General features: G+C 37.9%; 1 protein-coding gene across 2 annotated transcripts in view; it reads right to left on the bottom strand.

Annotated features, from left to right (window-relative positions):
- Window positions 1-21663, bottom strand: part of src (v-src avian sarcoma (Schmidt-Ruppin A-2) viral oncogene homolog) — a 52596-nt gene that overhangs the window by 12532 nt on the left and 18401 nt on the right. Inside the window, exons 2-5 of one of the 2 annotated variants that reach the window (XM_081385883.1) lie at window positions 20680-20723; window positions 7954-8197; window positions 6719-6818; window positions 2293-2391 (exon numbers count right to left, since the gene is read on the bottom strand). In XM_081385883.1, coding sequence (XP_081242009.1) covers window positions 2293-2391; window positions 6719-6818; window positions 7954-8188 — 434 coding nt within the window. In that variant the 5' untranslated portion in view covers window positions 8189-8197; window positions 20680-20723. The remainder of the gene's footprint in view (window positions 1-2292; window positions 2392-6718; window positions 6819-7953; window positions 8198-20679; window positions 20724-21663) is intronic. The other variant, XM_081385882.1, reaches the window with a different exon arrangement.

Here is a 21663-nt window from a genome sequence, read left to right as displayed (position 1 = left end):
CTCATAGATCAATCACTGAATCAGTCGGGCAGGTTAGAACATTAACACGTGATTCACTCACATGTGGAGCTGCTTTAAAACTGAATTCTGCTATACTGAACTGAATTGAATCAACATTGAACTGACTTGAGCTGACTAATTGAAAGATTTTTTTTTAAGTCAACATTTATGTGATTAAAGTAGAGTCGACAATGACTAGTCGCTGATGATGTCCATAATGAACAAATAAGCCTGAACCCCAAGCCGAGACTCGAACACGGGTTTCCTTGTGCACAGCTACAGCATTTGACACAGCGCTCCTACATAACAGTTTATTTTTATCTGTTCTTTTGCCTTTGGGTTGTTATATTTCTCACAGATTTATGCTTATTCTAAATCAGATACAGATAAAGTAGCACAGAAAAGATAACACTTTTATGAATGCATTAGCGAGAGAGCGATTGTGTGTGAATTAATACTCCCTGGCAGGGTCTAGATATATGCTAGAACTTTTCAGTTTCTAAGTTATTTTATTAATAAATCACAGAACAGTGTTGACAATGCATTTCTGCGCAACTTAATCTGCGAGCTACTGTCTGTACAGTATGTGTGTGCTTTACAATGCAGCAGCGCATTAGTTTTACTTACGTCTACAATAAGCGGTTTAAAAAGTGCATTCACCCAATCAATTTTGAGCATCCAGATGGTATAATCAAACATATCTTGTGAAGCACTCTGAGTATGCATTTATTTGCCATTTTAACTGTTGAAAACAGAGCGTAAAAGTGGAAGTCAAATATTTATTTTCCAGTTGCGCCCTCTATAGGCCATGATCAGCGACTAGTCGACATCAAGCTTAAAACGTCATGGCAGAGCATTAAAGGTGCCATATGTCATGTCTGGCAAAAAAAAATCAAGTCATACTCCACATTCCATACCAGATGGGGGCAGTATACCTCCAGAAAGTGAATTGGTCTATGCTCCGCCCCTACCTTCTTAGCTGCACATATACAAGTTAAAATAGGGACAACATCTATTTAGAGTGTTACGCTGCCCGCCTGAAGCTAATTTAGCAGCATATATCAAGTTTGATTTTCATTAGCAATACCACTTCTAGCTAAGTTATCATTAGTCACCAAAAAACATTCGGTCTCATTACACCTTGCAATGTTTTCCGTTACGTTTCGTGCGTCCAGGGTGTGTAAAGCAGAAGCAGCCTGGCCAGCGGCAGAGTATGCGCGATCCGTGAGTGCTGAAGACGTTCTGCACGGCTTTGATGGGTGCGCAGGAGGACACAAATGGGCGGCGACAGCTTCTTCCAGTGGCGGGAGCTTTTTCCTCAGCGCCGTCAACAGATAGAGCGTTACTAAAACTGTATACACCGCCGCCGACTTGAGCTGCAAAGAAGCTCTGGCCGCCCTGTCAAGGACGCTTGTCAAAAAGTACGGGGAAACTTGACCGCTCTGAATATAGTGAGTGAGTGCGCGCGCGCGCGCGGCCGGGGCTCGCTCTCTCTCTCTCTGCTAGTTCTTAGAGGCAGAAGAGCGCGTGCGCGCTTAAAATGTCATATTTTGGTATGATCGTTCACCCGCCAGTGTGGCGGATAGCTTTTTGAGATTTTATTTGTGCTTCAGAGCGCGGTTTTTTCCCTGCAGCGGGTGGTGGTAGGGGTCTCTTGCCAAGGGCTTCAGCCATCCTTCCGCTCTCTTCCCTGAACTGAAATGTAGTAGTGGGCTGTACTTTCCACATCAGGTTCAAGTACGCCCACAAGCCGTGCGAGTTATTCGTGTATTGCATGTTTGGCTGGTGGTTATGTTGCCCGTATACCGCCTCCCATGGCCGAAACTGGTATTACGACACCTGTCGGGCCGTGGCTAGTAATGCTAATGCTAATTAAGGTTGATATCTCTGCAGCACTATAACTTGACATTTTTTTAATGACATCATCGCCCTTATTTCTTCTCATTCTTTTGATGTGTGTAGCTCATTTTTGGGATATTTTTACCTCAATTGTTACATATGGCACCTTTAAAGTCGACAAGTCTGTGCAACTGATTCTGTTATTTTCCTATTCATCACTGTGAAGCTGCTCTGAAACCATCTGTATTGAATAAAGCCCTATATAAATTGATTATAAACTGAAATTAAACTGATTTGTCCAACTATTGTTTTGTTTAGTAATATAAACGATTCCATTAACGATAAGGAACCAGAGTCATTTCTGACATCACATCGAAGGGAAAAAAACAGAGGAGGCACGGGGAGGAGAACAGCAAAGAAAATAAGAGAAAGAGGAGGAGGAAGAGGATTTACTCTTCAGCCTGGATGGAATCAGACGGTGCCACATAATTGCTGGGAATGTATCCACTCTCTCCTGTCGTCAGCGAACGAGCCAGCCACCAGTCACCCTCCCTAAGACAGCAGAAAAAACACACATGCATAATACACCTGCAGTTTGACTCACATGTTTGGTGCATATCTGGTGACACATTCATGATCTTCTTACCCGCCCAAAACACACACCCTGAGATTACTTCTGTGGTATTATTCCTGCTTTATCATCCCTGAAACGAGGTATTAGAATGCAGACGAAGCTCTTCTAAAGACATTAACTACCTGCGCCAAATTATACATCAATGAAACATCCATTCAAAGGGATAGTTCACCCAAAAATAAACATTGTCATCATTTACTCGCCCTCAAGTTGTTCCAAACCCTTATGAATTACTCCAAAAAAATAAAAATAATAATAATTCGTATTTTATTCTTAGTAAGTCATACAGGGTTTTCAACAACTCTAAAAAAATAAAGTCACATTATAAATGTTTTACTGTCATTTTTTAAAATCATTTTAATCCATTCTTGCTGAATAATTGTATTAATTTTCTTACAAATCAGTTTTCTGAAGCCATATAATAGCTTTGAGACATGACAGACATTTACATTATTGTTCACGCCTACATATACACAAGTTGTATGAACTACAGCTTTTATTTTGTCTTTTTGGGGAATATATTGGCACAATATGCTTTCATCATGCGTAAAAGAGCAGCGCAAACATTCATGAAAACATCTCCTTTTGATTCCCATAAAGAAAGAAAATCATATGGGATTGGAATGACTGTCTTTTTTCATTTTTGGGTGAATTATTTACTACAAAACTGGTAGATTTATCAAAAAATGAGTCATACGTCTGGGTTGTCTTAGAGGCTTGATGGGTTTTTAATAATAGATGGTGTGTTTTAGTGTGAGCAGTGGGGTGTTAGACTGTGACTCACTCCCTAAGCTAAAGTAATAAGACTTTATCCATCGCCAAGACATGCTGACCCGACACAAAACCTCTCCAGGTCTCTGAGCTACTGCTTGCTGCCGTTAAACATAATTAAAACATAACCGCACCAGTGAAAACAATGACATGTATACAGTACACAGATGGGCACATATTCATATTCATACAATGCAAATATATTATTCATACGCAGGGTACCATTCAAAATTCAGATGTACAAAAGGGCATAAAACAGTGATTCTGATAAGCAGGGTTTATGAGAAGAATAAACTGGACGAGGCTACTGTACGTTTGAGACAATAATTTAAGTAGAAAACGCTGATGGCTAACGCTAAGGCTGCATCCCAATTCTTAAAGTCCGGTCACATTGGCGAAATTTCGCATGCAAAAAAGATCTATTGCATATCTCCGTGCAGAAACGTTTCGCTTTTGCATTGTTTCCTATTACAATGACCAATAAAATCAATGGAGTGAGTTAGCCAAACATATAGCCAATAGCCTTTAGTTTAGATTTTTACTTTAATTTATCCAAATGCTACTGCTATCTTAACCTTATTGTTTTTAATGATATTAATTTAATGACCACATGAAATAAAAATGACAGTTTAAGTGCATTTTAGTCCAAGTCTGTTAGCTTTGGGCCATTTCTATGCTAGCGTATGCTTAAAATAGCATATATGCACGAAAAAAAACTTTTAGCACACATGCGAATTAAGTCTTTCAATTCACAGGGCCACTTACAAATGACTGAAAATCATCCATGGAATGAGAATGAGAACTATTAAAGTTAGTTAAACTAAAGGCTATTGGCTATGTTCATTTAGCTAAATGCTACTGCTATCTTAACATTATTGTTTTTAGTGATATAAATTTAATGACCACATGAAATCAAACTGTGACAAAGTCTGTTAGCTTAGAGGCCATTTATATGTTAACATACTCTTAGCATAGCATATATGCACTAAAAAACACTTTTAAAACTCATCCGCATTTAGTCACTATGCACATTTAGTCTTTTAATTTGTGGGCCGTATACAGATTTCTGTCCAATAAAATGATCTCTGGAATGAGAATCAAAACTTAGCTAAACTGAAAACGTAGCCAGTAGCCATTAGTCTATATTTTTACTGTTAATTTAGCTAAATGCTAATGTGATCTTAACATTATTGCTTTAAGGTTCATTCATTTAATGACCCCATGAAATCAAAATCTGAATTTAGTGGGTTTAAGTGCAAGTCTGTTCGACTTTATATTTAGTTTATATTTTACTATTTAAAAAAAAAGGGTCATGTAGATGTTGTTCAAACAGGAAATATGTCAACACAGGATAGAAAATTGTATATTTGATGAACTGACCTAATCTAGCAATGCAGATAACATGAAAATTGGCATGCAACCTAAACAAATGTAAAGGGAAAAAATCGACAATACACTAAAGGACCAACCACAAAGTCAATGTGAAGGACAAATGTAAAATGGTTGTGAGTGAGCCAGTTATGAGGATGTGTGACACTATTTATGGACCACTTCCACAATCTCTAGAAAGTTAAGACAAATCTCAGGTGGACAAGCAAATGGTGAAATGACACATACACAAACACACGCATTGAAAATGGACATGGAAAGCTGAAAGCAAGAGCAACTTTACCAACCTGGGGTTCAACTTTCTCCTACATAAACGATTGAGAGCGTGTAGAGGAAAAACACAGAGGAGACGTGAAGTGTTTTGGACATTAAAAGCAAACAGCAGAAGCTACAACATCCCACATCGCCTCAAAAATTGATTGAAGGTCAAATCGCAGCAATGACGCACTGAAAACAAAGCTTTTATCCAACTTGTCTGTGAAGTACTAAAAATGTGGAAAACAATTACTGTAATGTGCATTTGATTATCTCTAAATGTGTACTGACACATGACTCTGAAGGTCCCAGCATAAGCCGGAGCAGCTTAGAGATTTGGTTAAAAAGCTTAGATTACTCTATTATCAGTGGCTTCTGGGATGGGTAATGGGCAGCAGTGGGGATTGGTTACGGTTTAAAGGGTGAATCTCACCTCGTGCCTAGGTTTCTGTTCAAAATCCCCATAAGTGGTCTTAACTACAACACTATTTTGGTAAACTGTTGTAGGGTGTGTTCACACATTTGTAGTTCGGTTCTCTTGGTTCTTTTGGAAAGAAAATAATACATTTAGTCCTGGTTTGTTTAGCGTTCACACTGTCATTTTTAACACCGAACCTAGAGATACAAAAAAACCGGCTTCTATGTCATATTTGTGATGAGAAAAAACATGCTTGAGCATTCTGTCTTTTTAGGGTCTTGTGACATCATGTCCTGTTTTTGGTTTGTTTAGTTGTCTTTGGTCCGTGTTGCGTTCATATTTCAGTTTAACCCCACCCAGAGTTCGTTTGGAAGTGGACCGAGACCCATTTTTCAGTCTGTTTGGTTCACACCAGGGTTCAGACGGAGCGTTCACACTAATTCAAATAAACCGCACTAGTTTATTTTAAATCAAACCAAACCTGCCAAGTGTGAACACACCCTTAATGTTTAAAAAACTGATTTATTTTTATTACAAACGATTGTAAGAACTACATGATGCTGATTTAAGTTTCACAAATTTAAGAACACATAAAATGTATCATCGAGTCTATGACTGAAAGTGATTACTCCAGTTCATTAAGTGAATCATATGCTAATTTGCATTAGATTAATTCAGTGAATGATTTATCAGAATGATTCAAACAGAATATCTGTGAGTCTTATTACGCAATTTATAAAAACATTGGTCATTCTTTCATTTTAATATCATGAAATATATATCATGTGTACTTAATGTTACTAGATACATGCTTCATTTTCTTTCAGCAAAATATATAAAAAAAATCCTCTTTTATTGATTCGGGGTTTAAATATGACCCGGACAAGGTCTGTTTTGAAGGATTCACCCACATGCTACACTGTGTCTGGCTTGACATAAAAAGAAAATCACCAGGTCCGCTTTGTGCTGAAACCAGAGGATGTTACTGAGAGTGTTTTTTTTTTCTTCTTAACGTTAGAGCTGTACACTGAAATAAGGAAGTGAACCGCAGGTGTAGAAAGGAAGGAAAATGCTCCCTTTGGTCCGGGAGGGGAAGTGGAGGTAAAGACGTGCAGCTGAGCTTTTCTTGTGCACAGGAAGACCAAAAAAGGAATCCAGAGAACAAAAAGCCGTCATCTCCCACAAATGCAGCGCCTTCAGAGGGAGCCAGTTCCTATGGTTACCGAAGAGGAAGAGGAGGGGGGGCTACATGTGCTGGGGGGGGGGGGGGGAGACAGCCAGAACAGCCAGAGCCCAGACAGATGAGAGACATGTGCGTGTGTGTGTGTGGATGTCTGCCTCGGTGGGTGTGTCTATCGCCCCCGGGAGCCTTGTTATTTTTGCGCGAGTATGTTTGTGCGTTTCCCCCTTACGTGTTATTGACAATCTGGAGTCGTTCTCCTTTCCTGAATGACAAATCGGAGGCGGTTCGTGACTCGTAGTCATACAAAGCCACAAACGTGGTCACGCCGCCTATGGAAAAATACAAGAGACAAACATAGACTTGTTATCTTGATGCATTTAATTTCAAAAAAACTTCAGCAGGGAAATTTCATCAACATAAGTAAATAATGCAATGTTGTGTTGCTAATGGAAATGGGCATCCAAAAATAGTCTAGACTTGCAGAGTCAGATTTGTGACTATCAGCATAAAGACTGTGGTGACTAAGGATGCATTTAAGTGACCTAAATCCAATTTTTTCCTACCATGTGGCACAAATCGGATATAACCCAGGAGAACGTCTGAAAAAGCGACGGTGGCGAATGACGCCAACTGTGATCACATGAGGACGGAGGATGAAGGCTCAACCCAATGTTTTGCTGAACTTTAAAGATGGTGCGGAAAGCAAAAGCTCATGTAATTATTTCTTTTTTTTTTATTACTTTTTTTTTTTTATAAAGATCTTGCACATTTGACAATATACATTGGAGGCAAACTTTTCTGACATTTTCTGCGAAAGACACCGTATAATCATTTCATCTGCGTCCACCAGAAAATACTGAATAATTTTGATTAATACTGTGAAAAATGCACAATGTTCACAAACTTTGTGGCCAAAATTTCAATCCATTATAAAGTAAAAAAGTACTACTTATGTAAATGGGCAAACTGCAGGAAATCCATTCAAGTAGTTTTCTGCAGAAATTGCTCATTGTATCACGTTTCCACGTGGACCGACAAAACCTGTGCATCTTGACTCTAAGAGACTCGCCAGCCAATCAGAGCGGAGCTTGGGAGTTAGGAAAATCCTTTGCTATATTTGTTTGAGTATGCATCAGACTGTCCATTAACAGTCTGATGTGGCCTTACAGGAAACCTGTGACTGTCATTAATGAGATTTCAACTCAGTTTATTCATTAAAAATTGATTGCAGCAGCTATAATTGTATACATGATGAGCCTGATTTAAACTGACAGTAGGCGTGATGAAAAGCAGTATTGTGAATAAGATGCATGTTTTTCCTGCACCAAAGTAGTGCAACCGTTTAGTCAATTCACCCTCAGACTTCTTTGCCCATTTCCTTTAACACTTTAATACTGAAAGTCACCAAAAGCAGAACTGTAATAAATGACACATCGCACGCCGGATCAGACAGAGGTGTGTTACCCGCTAGCATGCCGCCCCTGTTAGGAGATGTGATGGTAGTGGAGATCACTCCTCCAAACAGCGCCTGCTCTGCATTAATCATGGGCTGGGTGCCGCGTCTGCTACCGTCCACCGGAGGACTTCGGTTGGGGGTGAAGGATGACGGGTTGGGACTAGAGTGGTGTCCTCCGGTGCCATCATCCAGACTCCGGGAGCGCTGGCTGAGCTCTTTGGGTTTACTCTTGGCTCCGCCCATGGCCTAGGCCTGAAAAGACACAGATCTTTCAGATCACGATTTTACCCCAAACACCATACTATACATTTAATTCTAGAGTAATTTAAATTAGTTTATAAAAAATTCTAAATAGAAATTAAATCTGTATATATACAAATTTGAATATATAAATGTATGTAAATCCGAATATACATATTTGGATTTATATGGTCATGATTTACATACATTATAGATACAATATATATACACACATACACATGATTACATTATATATAATATAATATATACTGTATAATATATATATATATATATATATATATATATATATATATATAAATACATTTTAGTCTTGTATCTATATATTCAGACATATAAGCCTGAATATATATAAATGTAAAACCGAAAATAAACAAAATATACATATACCGATAATATTGTAACTCTGAATATACAGTATAAATGTAAATCTGAATATATAGTCATAAGTAAAAAAATATTTACAAATCCTGATTATATAAATTCATATATTGTCTGCTTAGGGGCTGAATATTAGCACAGGATTGTAGGTACTGCACATCATTTTACTGAGGAAACCTGGGGATATACTGTACTTACTCAATTAAAAATGTTCAATGTTCATAAATCTTTTTTTTTTTTTTTTGTATCTGAACCTACAGCTACCAGTCTACATTTTTAACCACCAGCCCACACTGCCTGTAACATACTATTACATTCATGAATTGCAGGGTTTCATGTTATATATATATATATATATATATATATATATATATATATATATATATATATATATATATATATAAAATATGTTGTTCAGAAAAGTAACTTTCATCTAATTTGTAACATTAAAACACTTCAAACGAATATTTGACCCCCTCTTTTTCCAGCGCTGTCGCTAGAGACCAGCCTGTTTTCATGATTTATGTATGAACCATGAATTATTAACCAACTATGCACGCAAGCAATATTCTGTTATTCCTTAAGTAACACAAATAAACAGTGATACTGGTGCGCTAAAATATCTTTATCTAGAGAGATATTCAGTGTTAAACTGTAATCTCATTACTGAACTCTTCAACCATATATTGGAATTCAGGTCATTTTAATGAACTAGATTTTTACATTTTCTTAAAAAAAAGAAAATAAATGTGTTTGCTGAGCATGCAAAACTCACTGCCGTGATGCTAAGGTGTTCTGGATACAGTTTTAAAATGTGTTTTTAGAAGAAATGAGAATCAATGAGAAAAAAAATGGGTGGGCCTTGATTTTTTTTCATCACAAATTGGTGATTGGACCTTGAAAATGGAGATGTTTCAGCGATTAGATTTTGATTAAATATTACAAAGACTAATTGTTAATGCAATAGCATGCCCTGATGGGTCTCAATAACACCAGGAATGTATATGCAAAATGCACTTCCATACTTGCCATGAGGGGTTCTGCCTAAGCAAGCAGCGCTAATAAAAAAAGTCAGAGATTCCTAAAAGCGAGTTGAAAGAAAAATGAAAGAATGCCTGGCATGTGAATGTCATTTTATCACAGTCATATTTGATCAAAGTGAAACATTACAGAAACCGAGTGGCCGCAGTTTGTGCGCCCCACAGAAGCCTGAGGTTGTGTTTAGTGCACTTTAACCTCACTTTAGACGACTACAGGAGCGCTCAGCTGTTTCCTCTCACATACCAGTGACAGCCGCTGCAATACGATCCTCCCGGACCCCCCAACACACTCACACATTCTTCCACATGTCATACTGTCTGTCTGCCAGCACAGACACACACATTCTTTGAGGGACAGACAGAGACGATTTCCCATCCACCCACACAAACCTCACTCAGCACACACTTCTTCCCAGTCCATAGCTCTCTGTAAACGCTCCTCGCCCGTGCAGAACAAGCCCCCGCTTGCCCACGGGATGATAAATTCTCCACAACGAAAGTCTCTTTTCCTAGAAAGCCCGGAGAACTGGCAGCTCATGGCGAAGGGTCTCTTAGAGGAGCTGTGACAGGCCCGGTGGAGGGGAACTAATCTCAGCAGAGGAGTGTGAATGAGGGGTCAGGGAGCGGCCGAGGGCCCTGGAGCCCTGCGGGAGCGGAGCCGTCGCAGAGGAGCTTTCACTAGAGAGACCTGCACTCTTCAGGTTCACTGGCAGTACCATGTTATTTTTTCATGACAGAAGGCCTGTCCACATCGATTCTAATGGCATAAAATATTCTATACAGTATTCACAAACAAATTCTCAAGTAAACCTGAAGCTTTTTCTTCACTCCTTGAAAAAAAAAGAAGCAGTGGAATGAAATGTTCAGCGTCAAATCAGAGCAAAAAGAAAAACAGATTACAGACTGAAATTGCAAAACAAAAGAAAAGAAAAACAACATAACAAAAGAACAAAAGAAAAAGACTAAAACAACTTCCGAAACAAAAACAAAACTAAGAAACTAAATAAAAACAAAACCTAATACAAAAAACATCAAACAAAATAAAAACAAAACAAAGAATAGGCTATAAGAAAAAACAAAACGACAAAAGAAAACACAAAACTAAAAAAAGAAACTAAAAGAAAAAAAGAAGGGAAAAACCACCTAAAAAAAAAAAAACATAAAAAATACTCAGCTAAATTGTAATAACATTTTAAGTGTCACATTGGGTCAGACAGACTTAATGTGAATATTCATAGAGATTTCATTCAATTATTTGTTCTTGTCAAGAATCAACCGGCATAAATACGGCATATCTGATAGTTTGGCTTTACAAAAATCCTCTTTTATAAACCAATTAGGCCCTATTCCTGCCAAAAATGCAATCTGTGTTAGAAAACGGCTGTAATGCATGATTGTTTTGAGTCACTGTGAAAAGTTGTTTAAGAAAACTGAAAGAGAGAGAAACAACAGCTTATTAGTATGTAGGCTATGTCCTCAACCATATGGGCTCCAGATTACATAAATGTTTCATTTATGGGTGCTACTGTCCCGGTGTATTTCATTCAGTGTCAAGGGAAAACTATAGCATCCTGCAATAACAAGGATGTCTTGTTAATGTCCAATTAATGGAGCTCTAACTGCAAGTAGCAGGATGAATTTATTGACACGTTTGATAACACTAAACCACAATGAGATGAATCAGGGTGAACTCTGGGTAATCAAAGAGCAGCTCATGCCTCACTAATGTCCAGCCACAATAAAAACGGTCATTAAAAGCAAAGGCCCAGACATTACAAATAAAGGCAAATCTAATTTCCCACGCGAGGTGTGAATGTTTGGCTCTGTTTAATGCGGTCTCCGTGCCCAAGGCCACAGTCGTGTCCGGGAACGACCTTATTGAGGTTCGAAATGTGACGAATGATCATCGGAAGAAGGATTCTGCCATTATGTAAAGCATCATTGATCTACGGCAAACAACAACCGGGAACAGGACGTTCATTCACTGACTTGTGTCAATGGCTTATGAGGTCTAGCTGACGGATAGAGTCATAGGAACAAATGCAGAACTGAAAGGGCTATTTGAACAATTAAACCACACAACAACAAAACTGATTCTGCATTAAAAATGACAAAGGTTATTTTGTACGTTTTCTGAAAAACGATTAGTGAATGCCAAGGCATTGCTTTAAAGGGTGTTCTACTTACTGGTCCAAGTTGGGGGGGGGGGGGGGGGGGCCCAACTATTAGTCTGAATGCTTAGAAAAGTAATAAGGCATCAATATTATTCATAAGCAAAGCAATATTGGTAATGTTTGCCATAGCCATATCACCCTGTGGTCCAAGACTGGTTGCCCAGTTCAAGCTAAGCAGGGTTGGGCCTGGTCAATACCTGGATGGGAGACCTTCTGGGAAAAACTAGGCTGCTGTTGGAAGGGGTGTTAGTGAATGATTCCCTACTCTGGCATCCTAATAATCCTGACTTGGCTCGATGACTCTCTCTCCTCTCCACCGATAGCTGGTGTGTGGTGAGCTCACTGGTGCATCGCATCATCCCGGTGGATGGTTGATGAGAGACCCCTGATATGACTGTAGGCACTTCGGGTGTACAATAGTACATAGTAAAGTGCCTCATTCATTCATGTTTGACTCAGCAACATCATTACTTACAAAATTCATCATCAACATTTTTGATAAATCTCTCCATATTTGAAAGATGAGCAGACAGGCTTTCTTCTGGATATTGCTTAAGCCTCAAACATATCTCGAGCACTGGCAAATCTGAGATTAGACCAGGGAATCATCCAATTTAATCCAAACACAAATTAGGACGTGATTTCTATCCCACTGCGCCTAGGACAGGGTGTTAGATTTCTGTGGCGCACCAATTAAAGGACTGGGTAAAAACAAACTTGCATTTAACTTCGCCTCAGGCAAACTAAACCACATCTCAAATAAATTGGTTAGCTGTATGTTTTGGTGCTTTAATTGGTTAATTTAACTATGGTGGTCTATCAACTAAAATGAAAAGAACAACAACACCTTGACATTTTATAGAAGTTGTATGCAGCTTTCCTGTAGCTCAAAGAGAAGAGCGTCGCGCTTGCAACGCCAAGGCAAGAACTGATAAGAATGTAAATGTGTACATTGAAATGCAACGCGAGTCGCTTTGGATGAAAGCGTCTGCCAAATGCATAAATGTAAATGTCTGTTCACCCTCGAATAAGCACCGGATTAATTATCTTACAATATGAGATGAAATGTAAATTATTAAGGGCATAGTACATATATGTCTGTCTATTGTTCCACACACAGACACAAATATTATTTTTTACGTTATATTAAAAAAATCTTAAAACCACACCTTAAATTAAATTGTCATTCCAAAGTGTGTGTATCTCTATATTTTTGTGGCAAAACATGCCCTAAAAATAATCCCTAACATGGGAACAAAAGCTAAATCACACACACCACGGCTGTGAGAGGGGCTGCTCATGTCACATGTGTAAACGGGGTGAGAGGCTGTTATCTAACAGCTGAGGAGATTCCGACGGATCGGATGAACCGGAGACGCCCCATCCCCCTCGGCGTTACGGAGACAGGCTCTGATTTCTATGGGAAGGCAGAGGATTGATTCTTGAGCGGTGTGAGAGACAGATGGCTCAGAGAGGAGTACAGCTAAAGCGGAGGGGTCAGTGCGTGGGGGTGGAGGGTCGATATTCCCCCTCCGGACTCGTCTGTGCACCGAAGATCAGCTGGGGTGCTTAGCCTAGCCCATTTCAACCGGGGCTAGCTAGTACACGTACACGCTGTACAGTTATGCACAACCACAAACACACGTGAAGTTACAGAGACATGACTGGTGGCAGATTCAGGCATACAAAAGTAGCATACATGCCTGAACGTGTGCCTCACACTCACACACACACACACACACACACACACACACACACACACGTGTACTTGTCTAAATGGGAACACTCCATAGAAGTAATGGTTTTTATATTGTACAAACTGTATCTTTTGTAACCCCTAAACCTACCCATCACACAAAACTTTCTGCATTTTTACATTTTTAAAAAAAACTGTTTAATTTTTTTTTATACCAAATGAGGGAGGTTTTTGGAGATTTTGGTCACTTCTGGGTACAAATTTGTTCCCAAAATATAGTTAAGTAGGTACACACACACACACACACCTATATATGTTATCTTCCTGATTACTGTAACCCATTATTTTTCAGTCATGTGAAAAAAAGCCCAACGGGGGCTCATTCAGTTGGATAAAACAAAAGCGTCCATTGTTCTCAACCCATCAAACCTTGCAATCTGGAGTGTGTGATACTGCAACTATTCACTTGTCTGTTGCTACGCAGCCAGCGATAATTCCTCTTTTTCTGACAAACCAGAACCAAAACCACTACTAAATTACATTCAAGCATCAATATCCTCCAAAACCCCAGCAGAAACATGAAACGTCACAAACATTCCCATCATTCAGACTGGGTTAGCTGTCAGCGTGTGAACGTTCTCGCCCCGGGCCGGCCGAGGATGAGGAAAACACCTGCAGACAGCGAGCGAGGAAGAGTCCAACCCGTGATGAAAGGCTTCAGATTGGCTTAATTATGCAGGAGGAAAGCCAGAGGATCATGAATCCCACATACTTCCCAGGGGTTTGAGCAAAACAGGAATTACAACTCAGTTTTTTCTGTTGACACATCTTGTTCATGAGATTATTCTCCTTTCTTTCATCAGACGAAGGGGCTTTGATTTGTGGTGTAAGGGTGAAGCATGATAAAAACCTGTTGAAAAAAAATAACTAAATAAAGCACTGGATTTCCTATTTATTGTGCATCATAATGCTATTTCATTTATAGTGTAAACTAGTGTGTATGCAAATCATAATGGCTACAATTAGTCAAAAGTTTTATTAAAGGCTTTTAGTGACTTTCACATGGTTCTCCAATGCAATTATGCTATGGAGCGAAGCATAAGGCTGTATTGTTATTGTTATTTTAGTATTATTTATACACTATTATAGCAATTATTAATATTTTGAACTTGCTTTTATTGTTATGTTTTCAAATTTCAGTTTTATTAATTTGGCTGTTTATCTTTTTTTATATTTCTATTAAGCTTTGTTTTTATTTCAGTTTTAGTTTGAGTAATTTTAGTACTTCTACTCAAACTTGTTTTATTCCAACTTTAAGTTTATTTTTCCATCTAATATTTCTATTTTATCTTTCATTTCAATTACCGAAAACAATTTTGAATGGTTTTAGTCAAAGAGTGTTCACATACATTATTTACTTTGTGGCACAATTCAAAACGTTTAAGCTTATGCTTCCATTAAAGTGCCCCAATTAATGCTTTTTCAGAGATTTCCTTTCACGTAGTGTGTAATCTTGCTGTTTGTGAATATAAAAGGTCTGTAAAGTTTCAAAGACGACAAATAAAGTGATAAAGTCTCCTAAAAGAAAGAATCGATTCTGAACTGCCGAAACGAGTCGTCAGTAATTTCTCTCTCACTTCCTGTTACAAAACTACATAACAAATTTGCATAATGCCAGCCTATGGTTTTATTGGCTGCTCGCGAACAACATCATCTACTTTGTCGCTCAAACACTGTAGTTGTAGCTGAGACCGGAAGATATTGGTTTGTGTGTCGACATGTCGAGAAAGCGTTGTTTTCAGCACTGCAAATCTACTTTGCTGCACTTCCAAAGCATGAGGACTCAAATACGGTAAAACCGACGTCATCTTAATTGTTCATATCACTGTGTAGCCTATCAAGTGCTGAGGAAGATCTGGATCTGAAATTCAGATTTGGTAATGGGTATATTGTTTCCGACACGACCAGTAAGTGGTCGACCAATCACAGCAAAGGAGCCTCTCGGAAAGGAGGGGTTTAGAGAGACTGAATTTTCAAACAAATCGTTTTCAGACTCTTTGAGGTGATGTACAATGTATATTATAAGGAAGTGTGTTTTTTGACTTTGGATGCATGCAAAACTGTTGTAGGAGACTCCAAAACAACATTAGGAACCTTTAAAATAGCATAATGGGGCCACTTTAAAAAAAAAGTAAGAGAGAAAATCATTTGAAATCCTAAATTTAGTTGTAGCAATGGAAAAGTGAATAATGAATCGTTGGAAATGGAGGTCTCAACTTTCTACACCACAATGCTGTTATTTTACCTTTACAACATTTAACGCAAGCTGTATTTTTCTCCCCTTTCCCATCACTGTCGGGCCAACAGGTGCCAGACGGCCAAAGATATCCATCTTGTTATTCCTGCATTTGCATGGTCGACATCAAACGTTTCATTACCAGAGGATAAGCTCCTTTGGTACGAGTTGTACGGCAGCGTCTAAGCCAGAGAAAACATGTGGATGAAAGTGTTTAATTCACTTGCCGAGAAAAGTCGAACTGGAAAAGCACCTGAAACCACACCAGGGCAGAGCAGCAGAGGTGTGAGAGGGGGAAAACCCTCCAGTTTAGCAGCTGTGGTTCTGTCATGGTTTTCTGTGGTCTCACAGCCACGTCATACCATCAACCTTTCATATACCATGGCCAATGTATTTGAGCCAAATTAAATAAAATAGTTTCTCTCAACACACTTGCATTAAATATGATGCTACTAACTTTTTTCAGCTGCCTGCTCTCATCCTAATTGTGACTCATTTAGCTGTTCATTCATTCAGAAAAGTCTTATTGTAAATCTCAGTGCCAAAAGAATACGAATTATTAAAAAACAAACTGATCAGATTATATATTTAAAAATATATACATTACCAATCAATTTAATGCATCCTTGCTCAATAAAAGTATTAACTTCTTAAAAAAAAATGGTAGTGTATAACAATGATGTTTTTCTTAGCAATTAAATAATACAATATTAAAAATAAATCACAACAATGCAAATATAAAATGTTTTAACTGTCCTCTGATAACAATCCTTACATATGTGGACAAAGATTTGGGTATGTTTTATATTATTATGCTTACTGTATGTACTCTAAGGGAAGTTGGACGCTTTACAACTTTATACATCATACCGATCAAGCTCTAATCCTAACGCTTGTTCTGGAGAGAGTTTATCAACATTCGTTCTGTAATCACTATGCCATGATAACATTCCATCTGGGACTTGAATCCAACTCAGACACAAATTCCAAGACAGGACTGTAGGAATTACAAGACAAGCAATTGTGATGTATTTCTAGTGTTGCCAATAGAGGTGTCATTACTGTGAACTGTCAAAAGTCAGTTTTCTCTTTCAGGTAATCTACTGAATAAGTTCATTGAGGTGGACATGTTTACAGCTAGCTACGTCAAGAACAACACATCAGGTAACTATCTAACTCTATCGTTTCTTACCGCCACAGTAAAGCAACATGACATGTTAAGTATGTACTATAGGGATGAACACTTGCAAAGCCAAGCAAATCTATACTTCGAATGCAATGCAAGTTGTTTTTGAATACATGGCCAAATGCATTAATGTAAAGATTTCTGAAGGATCAAGTGACACTGAAGGCTAGAGTAATGGCAGCTTTACTATCACAGGAATAAATTAGATTAAGTTATTTTAAATTGCAATAATATTTCACAATATTACTGATTTTACTGTATTTTTGATCAAATAAATGCAGCCTTGGTGATCATAAGAGACATTATGCATATATGAGAGTATATGTATATACAGTATGTTTAACCTGTTTATCAAGATTAAACTCACTGTCAAAGACAACAGCCAGAACTTACACTCGATTTAACATAGGGGCTTGAGAACTGAATGTTGCTGTAGATGTTTTTCATACCTCTCCCTACCCAAGCATTATAATTTCCATTTTATTGTCATTCAAATAGAGAAAATTCGCAGACATCCAAGCCTTCAGGTCAGCAAGACCAATAAGAGATTATAAAGATTTCTTGGACTGTGGCAAAATAAATCTGTAAATAAATCTGTCATCCATGTAAGAGCAAAAGACACCATGTTTCAAATATTATGCCCAGGGCAGGGAAGCATATAAAGAGAATAACATAGGGCCAATAACTGAGCCTTGAGGGATCCCACACATAAGTGAGGCTGAACATGAGGAAAAACCTCCACACACACACACACACACACACACACACACACACACACACACACACACACACAGTACATACAGTTAGGGGTGTGCAATCTGCGATCTGACATTATCAAGTACAGTATATCCCTAACACACACCCAGAATGCATGCATACAATACGTGATGTAGTCTTGTAGATTAGACTAGTGCGGGTGCGCATTTAGAGTGCACACTTTCACTGCATGATTTTGTCTATATACTGTAAGAGTGCAGTTTTTCTCCAGATATCAGCATGATAACAAATGTGATATTGATTTTATAGAAGCTCATACATACATGCATACATGGTCGCCGTGATTTTGCCAAGTAAGATGTGCTCCTGGATCAAAATCTTTTGTTAATCCTGGAATGACGTGTCCAAAAATATCCTATCCCAACCCCTAAACATAACCCTACCCATAACTTATCCCCAAAATCAGAGGGAAATGATAGCTGAATACGAATTGCGTAGCAGTAGAAGCCCCAACCCTTATGCCTAAACTTGGCATTAACGGTAAACCTATCCCTCAGATCTGATTGGACGATTGGAATGTTGTTCCATGATCAACAAGGATGGAGGAACATCTTAGTGAAATCACATTCACCAAGAGGATATAGCTCAGGCTCCCCTCCCTTCATGCATGCTTCCCTGTTACTGACAGTTCAGTTAATCATTACACAGGGTTTACAATGCTGCATGTGCACTACCTGCACAAACCTTATTACGACACCTTCAAAAACAAGACATTATTTCACGGCTGATCCTGGCATATTAAGCAATAAATATCGACAGGAAGTCAAAAGGCTAGTTTCATTTGAAGAGCTGTGAATGTAAACACACCCCACACACTGTCAAGATCTGACTCCTAGACTCGTCCGGTCAGCGAGAATCAGAGACGGGAGGAGCTCGAGTCAATATTTACTCCATCAGAAGGGACTGGGTCAAGGGTTGCCATGGAAGTGATTATTCGAATTCCAGAAGTGTCTGAGCAGATGAACGGGAAAACCAGGGTCTTTGTGAGAGGTGGAAGGATCACGGCAAACAGCCAACGATCAGATAAGAACTGGATTTTTAAAGCTGCTTTTCCGAACAGGATGATATTGTGTCGGTATTAACGTTCCCTTGAGTGATCACAACATGAATGAATCGGCCTGTCTACAGATAGCAGGTTTGCATAACCTCTGTGTAAAAATAAGCGACAAGTATGGGAAGTAAGGGATCAAATTCAGCCACTTTTTAATTACCACAATTAAATGTACGGATGAAAATATCATTCAGTACCAAAATGAAAATTCTGTAATCAATTTACTCACATGCCATTACAAACCTCCAAGACTATCCTTTTTCAGTGAAATTTAAAAGAGGTATGTGTATGAAATGTATAAAATGTGTATGAAAGTCAATGTTGTGTGGAGTGGACCCCCAATGTTCAAAATATATTCTTTTGTGATCTGCAGAAGTAAGAAAGCCATACCAATTTTCATCAGCACAACGGTGAGTAAATAACACAAATTGTATTTTTTAAGTTCTTTGAAAACTTTAACACTCATTTTATAACACTGTTAAATGTAATCTTTAGCTAATCTTAAAAGGAATGTCCAATTTTCATACTGTACATTATAATGCTGTGATGGCCAAATCAGTGTTGTTATTGTTAACTGAAACTAAAACGCTTAACAATAATTCTGTAAATTGAAATAAAGCTGACAGAAATTAAACCATAAATATTGACCTAGACTGAACTTATATGCAAATTATAAATGTTGACTAGGCACCTAACTGAGATAAAATAACTACTAAAATGACTAAAACTGAAATAAAAATAAATTAAACCTATATTATATTGAATAAAAAAAAACTAATTAAAAATGGCAAAATCACATAATAAAATGGCTAAAAATTAAATAAAAAAATAAATAATTCAAAATATTAATAAATACTATGATAGTATTTCAATAATACTAAAATAAAAGTGGCCAACTTCGGTTACTGAAAAATATAATTATCTGCTTAGCAGTATCGGACAGAATTTTTATATCTTGCATCCCTAATAAAATGCCTTAAAATATCATATTTTCATATCATACAATATTTTTTTATTTTATTTCTAAAGAAAGCATAAGTGGTCCTTGCCTATGCGAACCTTGCTGCTACTCACCATACCATAGTAATGACTGTTTTCATACAGGTTTCCTAAACACTTATAGTTCACATTGTCCACATTACACTAGGACATGGCAAAGTATTTAAACAAAGAAAAAAAAGGACATGCTTCAAAAGCATGCACCTATTTCTAAAAACCTATCATCACCCGTTAATCGGCTGCCAACACACATGAAATCATTTAAAGCTGAGCGGAAGAAATCTGGGCCACTCACTGTGAGGAGCGGAAGCGTGTGTGTAATCAGCCACGTGCGTCAGATCAAGCATGAGGCTTATATTTTACATACTGAAGCCAGCGCACCGACAGCATGCATTAATACATTTGCAAGTAAATGAATCAGAGTTTCTGTCGCTCACTTCCTTACAGTCCCTCCCTAAACCTAAAGCCGTGAAACAACTCTCCGCATAGAGGAATCACCCTGTATTAAATCCATATGCGATGGGGTTTGTCCGGCATTCTAACACCACATTATTGCTTCTGAATTAGCTTTACATGCAAGTGCAATCTTAAAAATTACAGATTAGAAAGCAAAACTATTTGCAAAGCTAAATTCATGTGTGTAATGGTCATTTTATTTTCTACAACAGATGCAATGAAGCCATACATCATCAGTAGACCAAAATCAAAGTAGTACCATTTTTTAATGCCGTCGTTTTATGCACATAAAGATGCAGGCAAACACTGTAGAATTTTGTTTCTGGTTTACAATGTGATCATTTGTCACCTGCTACCAGCCTGGTTTATTTAAATCTCAAATGGCATATGTGGAATAAAGAAACTGAGAGTGCCTCTTACTGTACTTTCTTCTGCTGAACTTGGCAACCTTTGCATTCACAAACCTTTTATTTGAAGAAAAAAAAAATGATGTTATTTCACTGATCTGGTTGAATACAGTTGAATAACATGTATTTCAACGGCTAAAAGCTATGTTTCCCTGATCAAATTAAGGGTTAAAAAGGAAAACATTGCACGGAGGTAAATCCAATAATCCAGGAAAAACATTTTCATGTTAATTCCCAGAATGCCCACGGGCTGTAATCTCTCTGACCAGTGAAAGGATCATTAGATCACTGCATTACTAGCCAAAGCATTATTATTACTGGGCAGTATGAAAGTATACAGCGGGACAAAGACAGATATTTGCTATCGGTGGGCAGGGCTGCTTTACATCATTTCTGAGAATTAAGAAAAAGAAAAAAAAAGAAAAAAATCACAGTGGGACATGTCCTATAAGCAGGACATGTACTATAATAGTACTATAATATAAGTCATTTTTGTATAGAAAAGCCTGGATTTCTGTTTCTATTTTTACTTATACTGAGTATTATAACTTATTTTTCCCATAAAGATTTTTTCAAGACTGAGCCATGAACCAAACCAACAGAATTTACATACATACATACAGTATCGATCTTTCGTGATTCTCTGATTGGTGGAGATTTCTAGTAGTTTTTCAGCAGGAATTCTACTGTTAAGAAGTACTCTGAAATAATGAGAACTGATGGCGTCAACAAAAACAAGTTTTTGTTAAAATAAATTCCCCTATGGAGAAAATGAACAGGATTTTTACTTCTGGAACGAATGCTGATCTTGCAAACAACTTTTCAAACAGGTTTCCCAAACAGACCTGTCCTGAACTCACACTATTGGTTAAGACAAAAGCTGAATCGTAAAACCACTCAAACAATATGAAATAATTACTTTTTCATCTTTTGCACATTAAAAAGAAAGCATTTTAACAACAGCAACAACATTTGAACAGATCATGGAAACTTGAAC

The sequence above is a fragment of the Scardinius erythrophthalmus genome (genome assembly GCF_964197995.2).
Source record: "Scardinius erythrophthalmus genome assembly, chromosome: 15".
Taxonomy (NCBI): domain Eukaryota; kingdom Metazoa; phylum Chordata; class Actinopteri; order Cypriniformes; family Leuciscidae; genus Scardinius; species Scardinius erythrophthalmus.
This window is presented reverse-complemented; position numbering and strand designations above follow the sequence as displayed.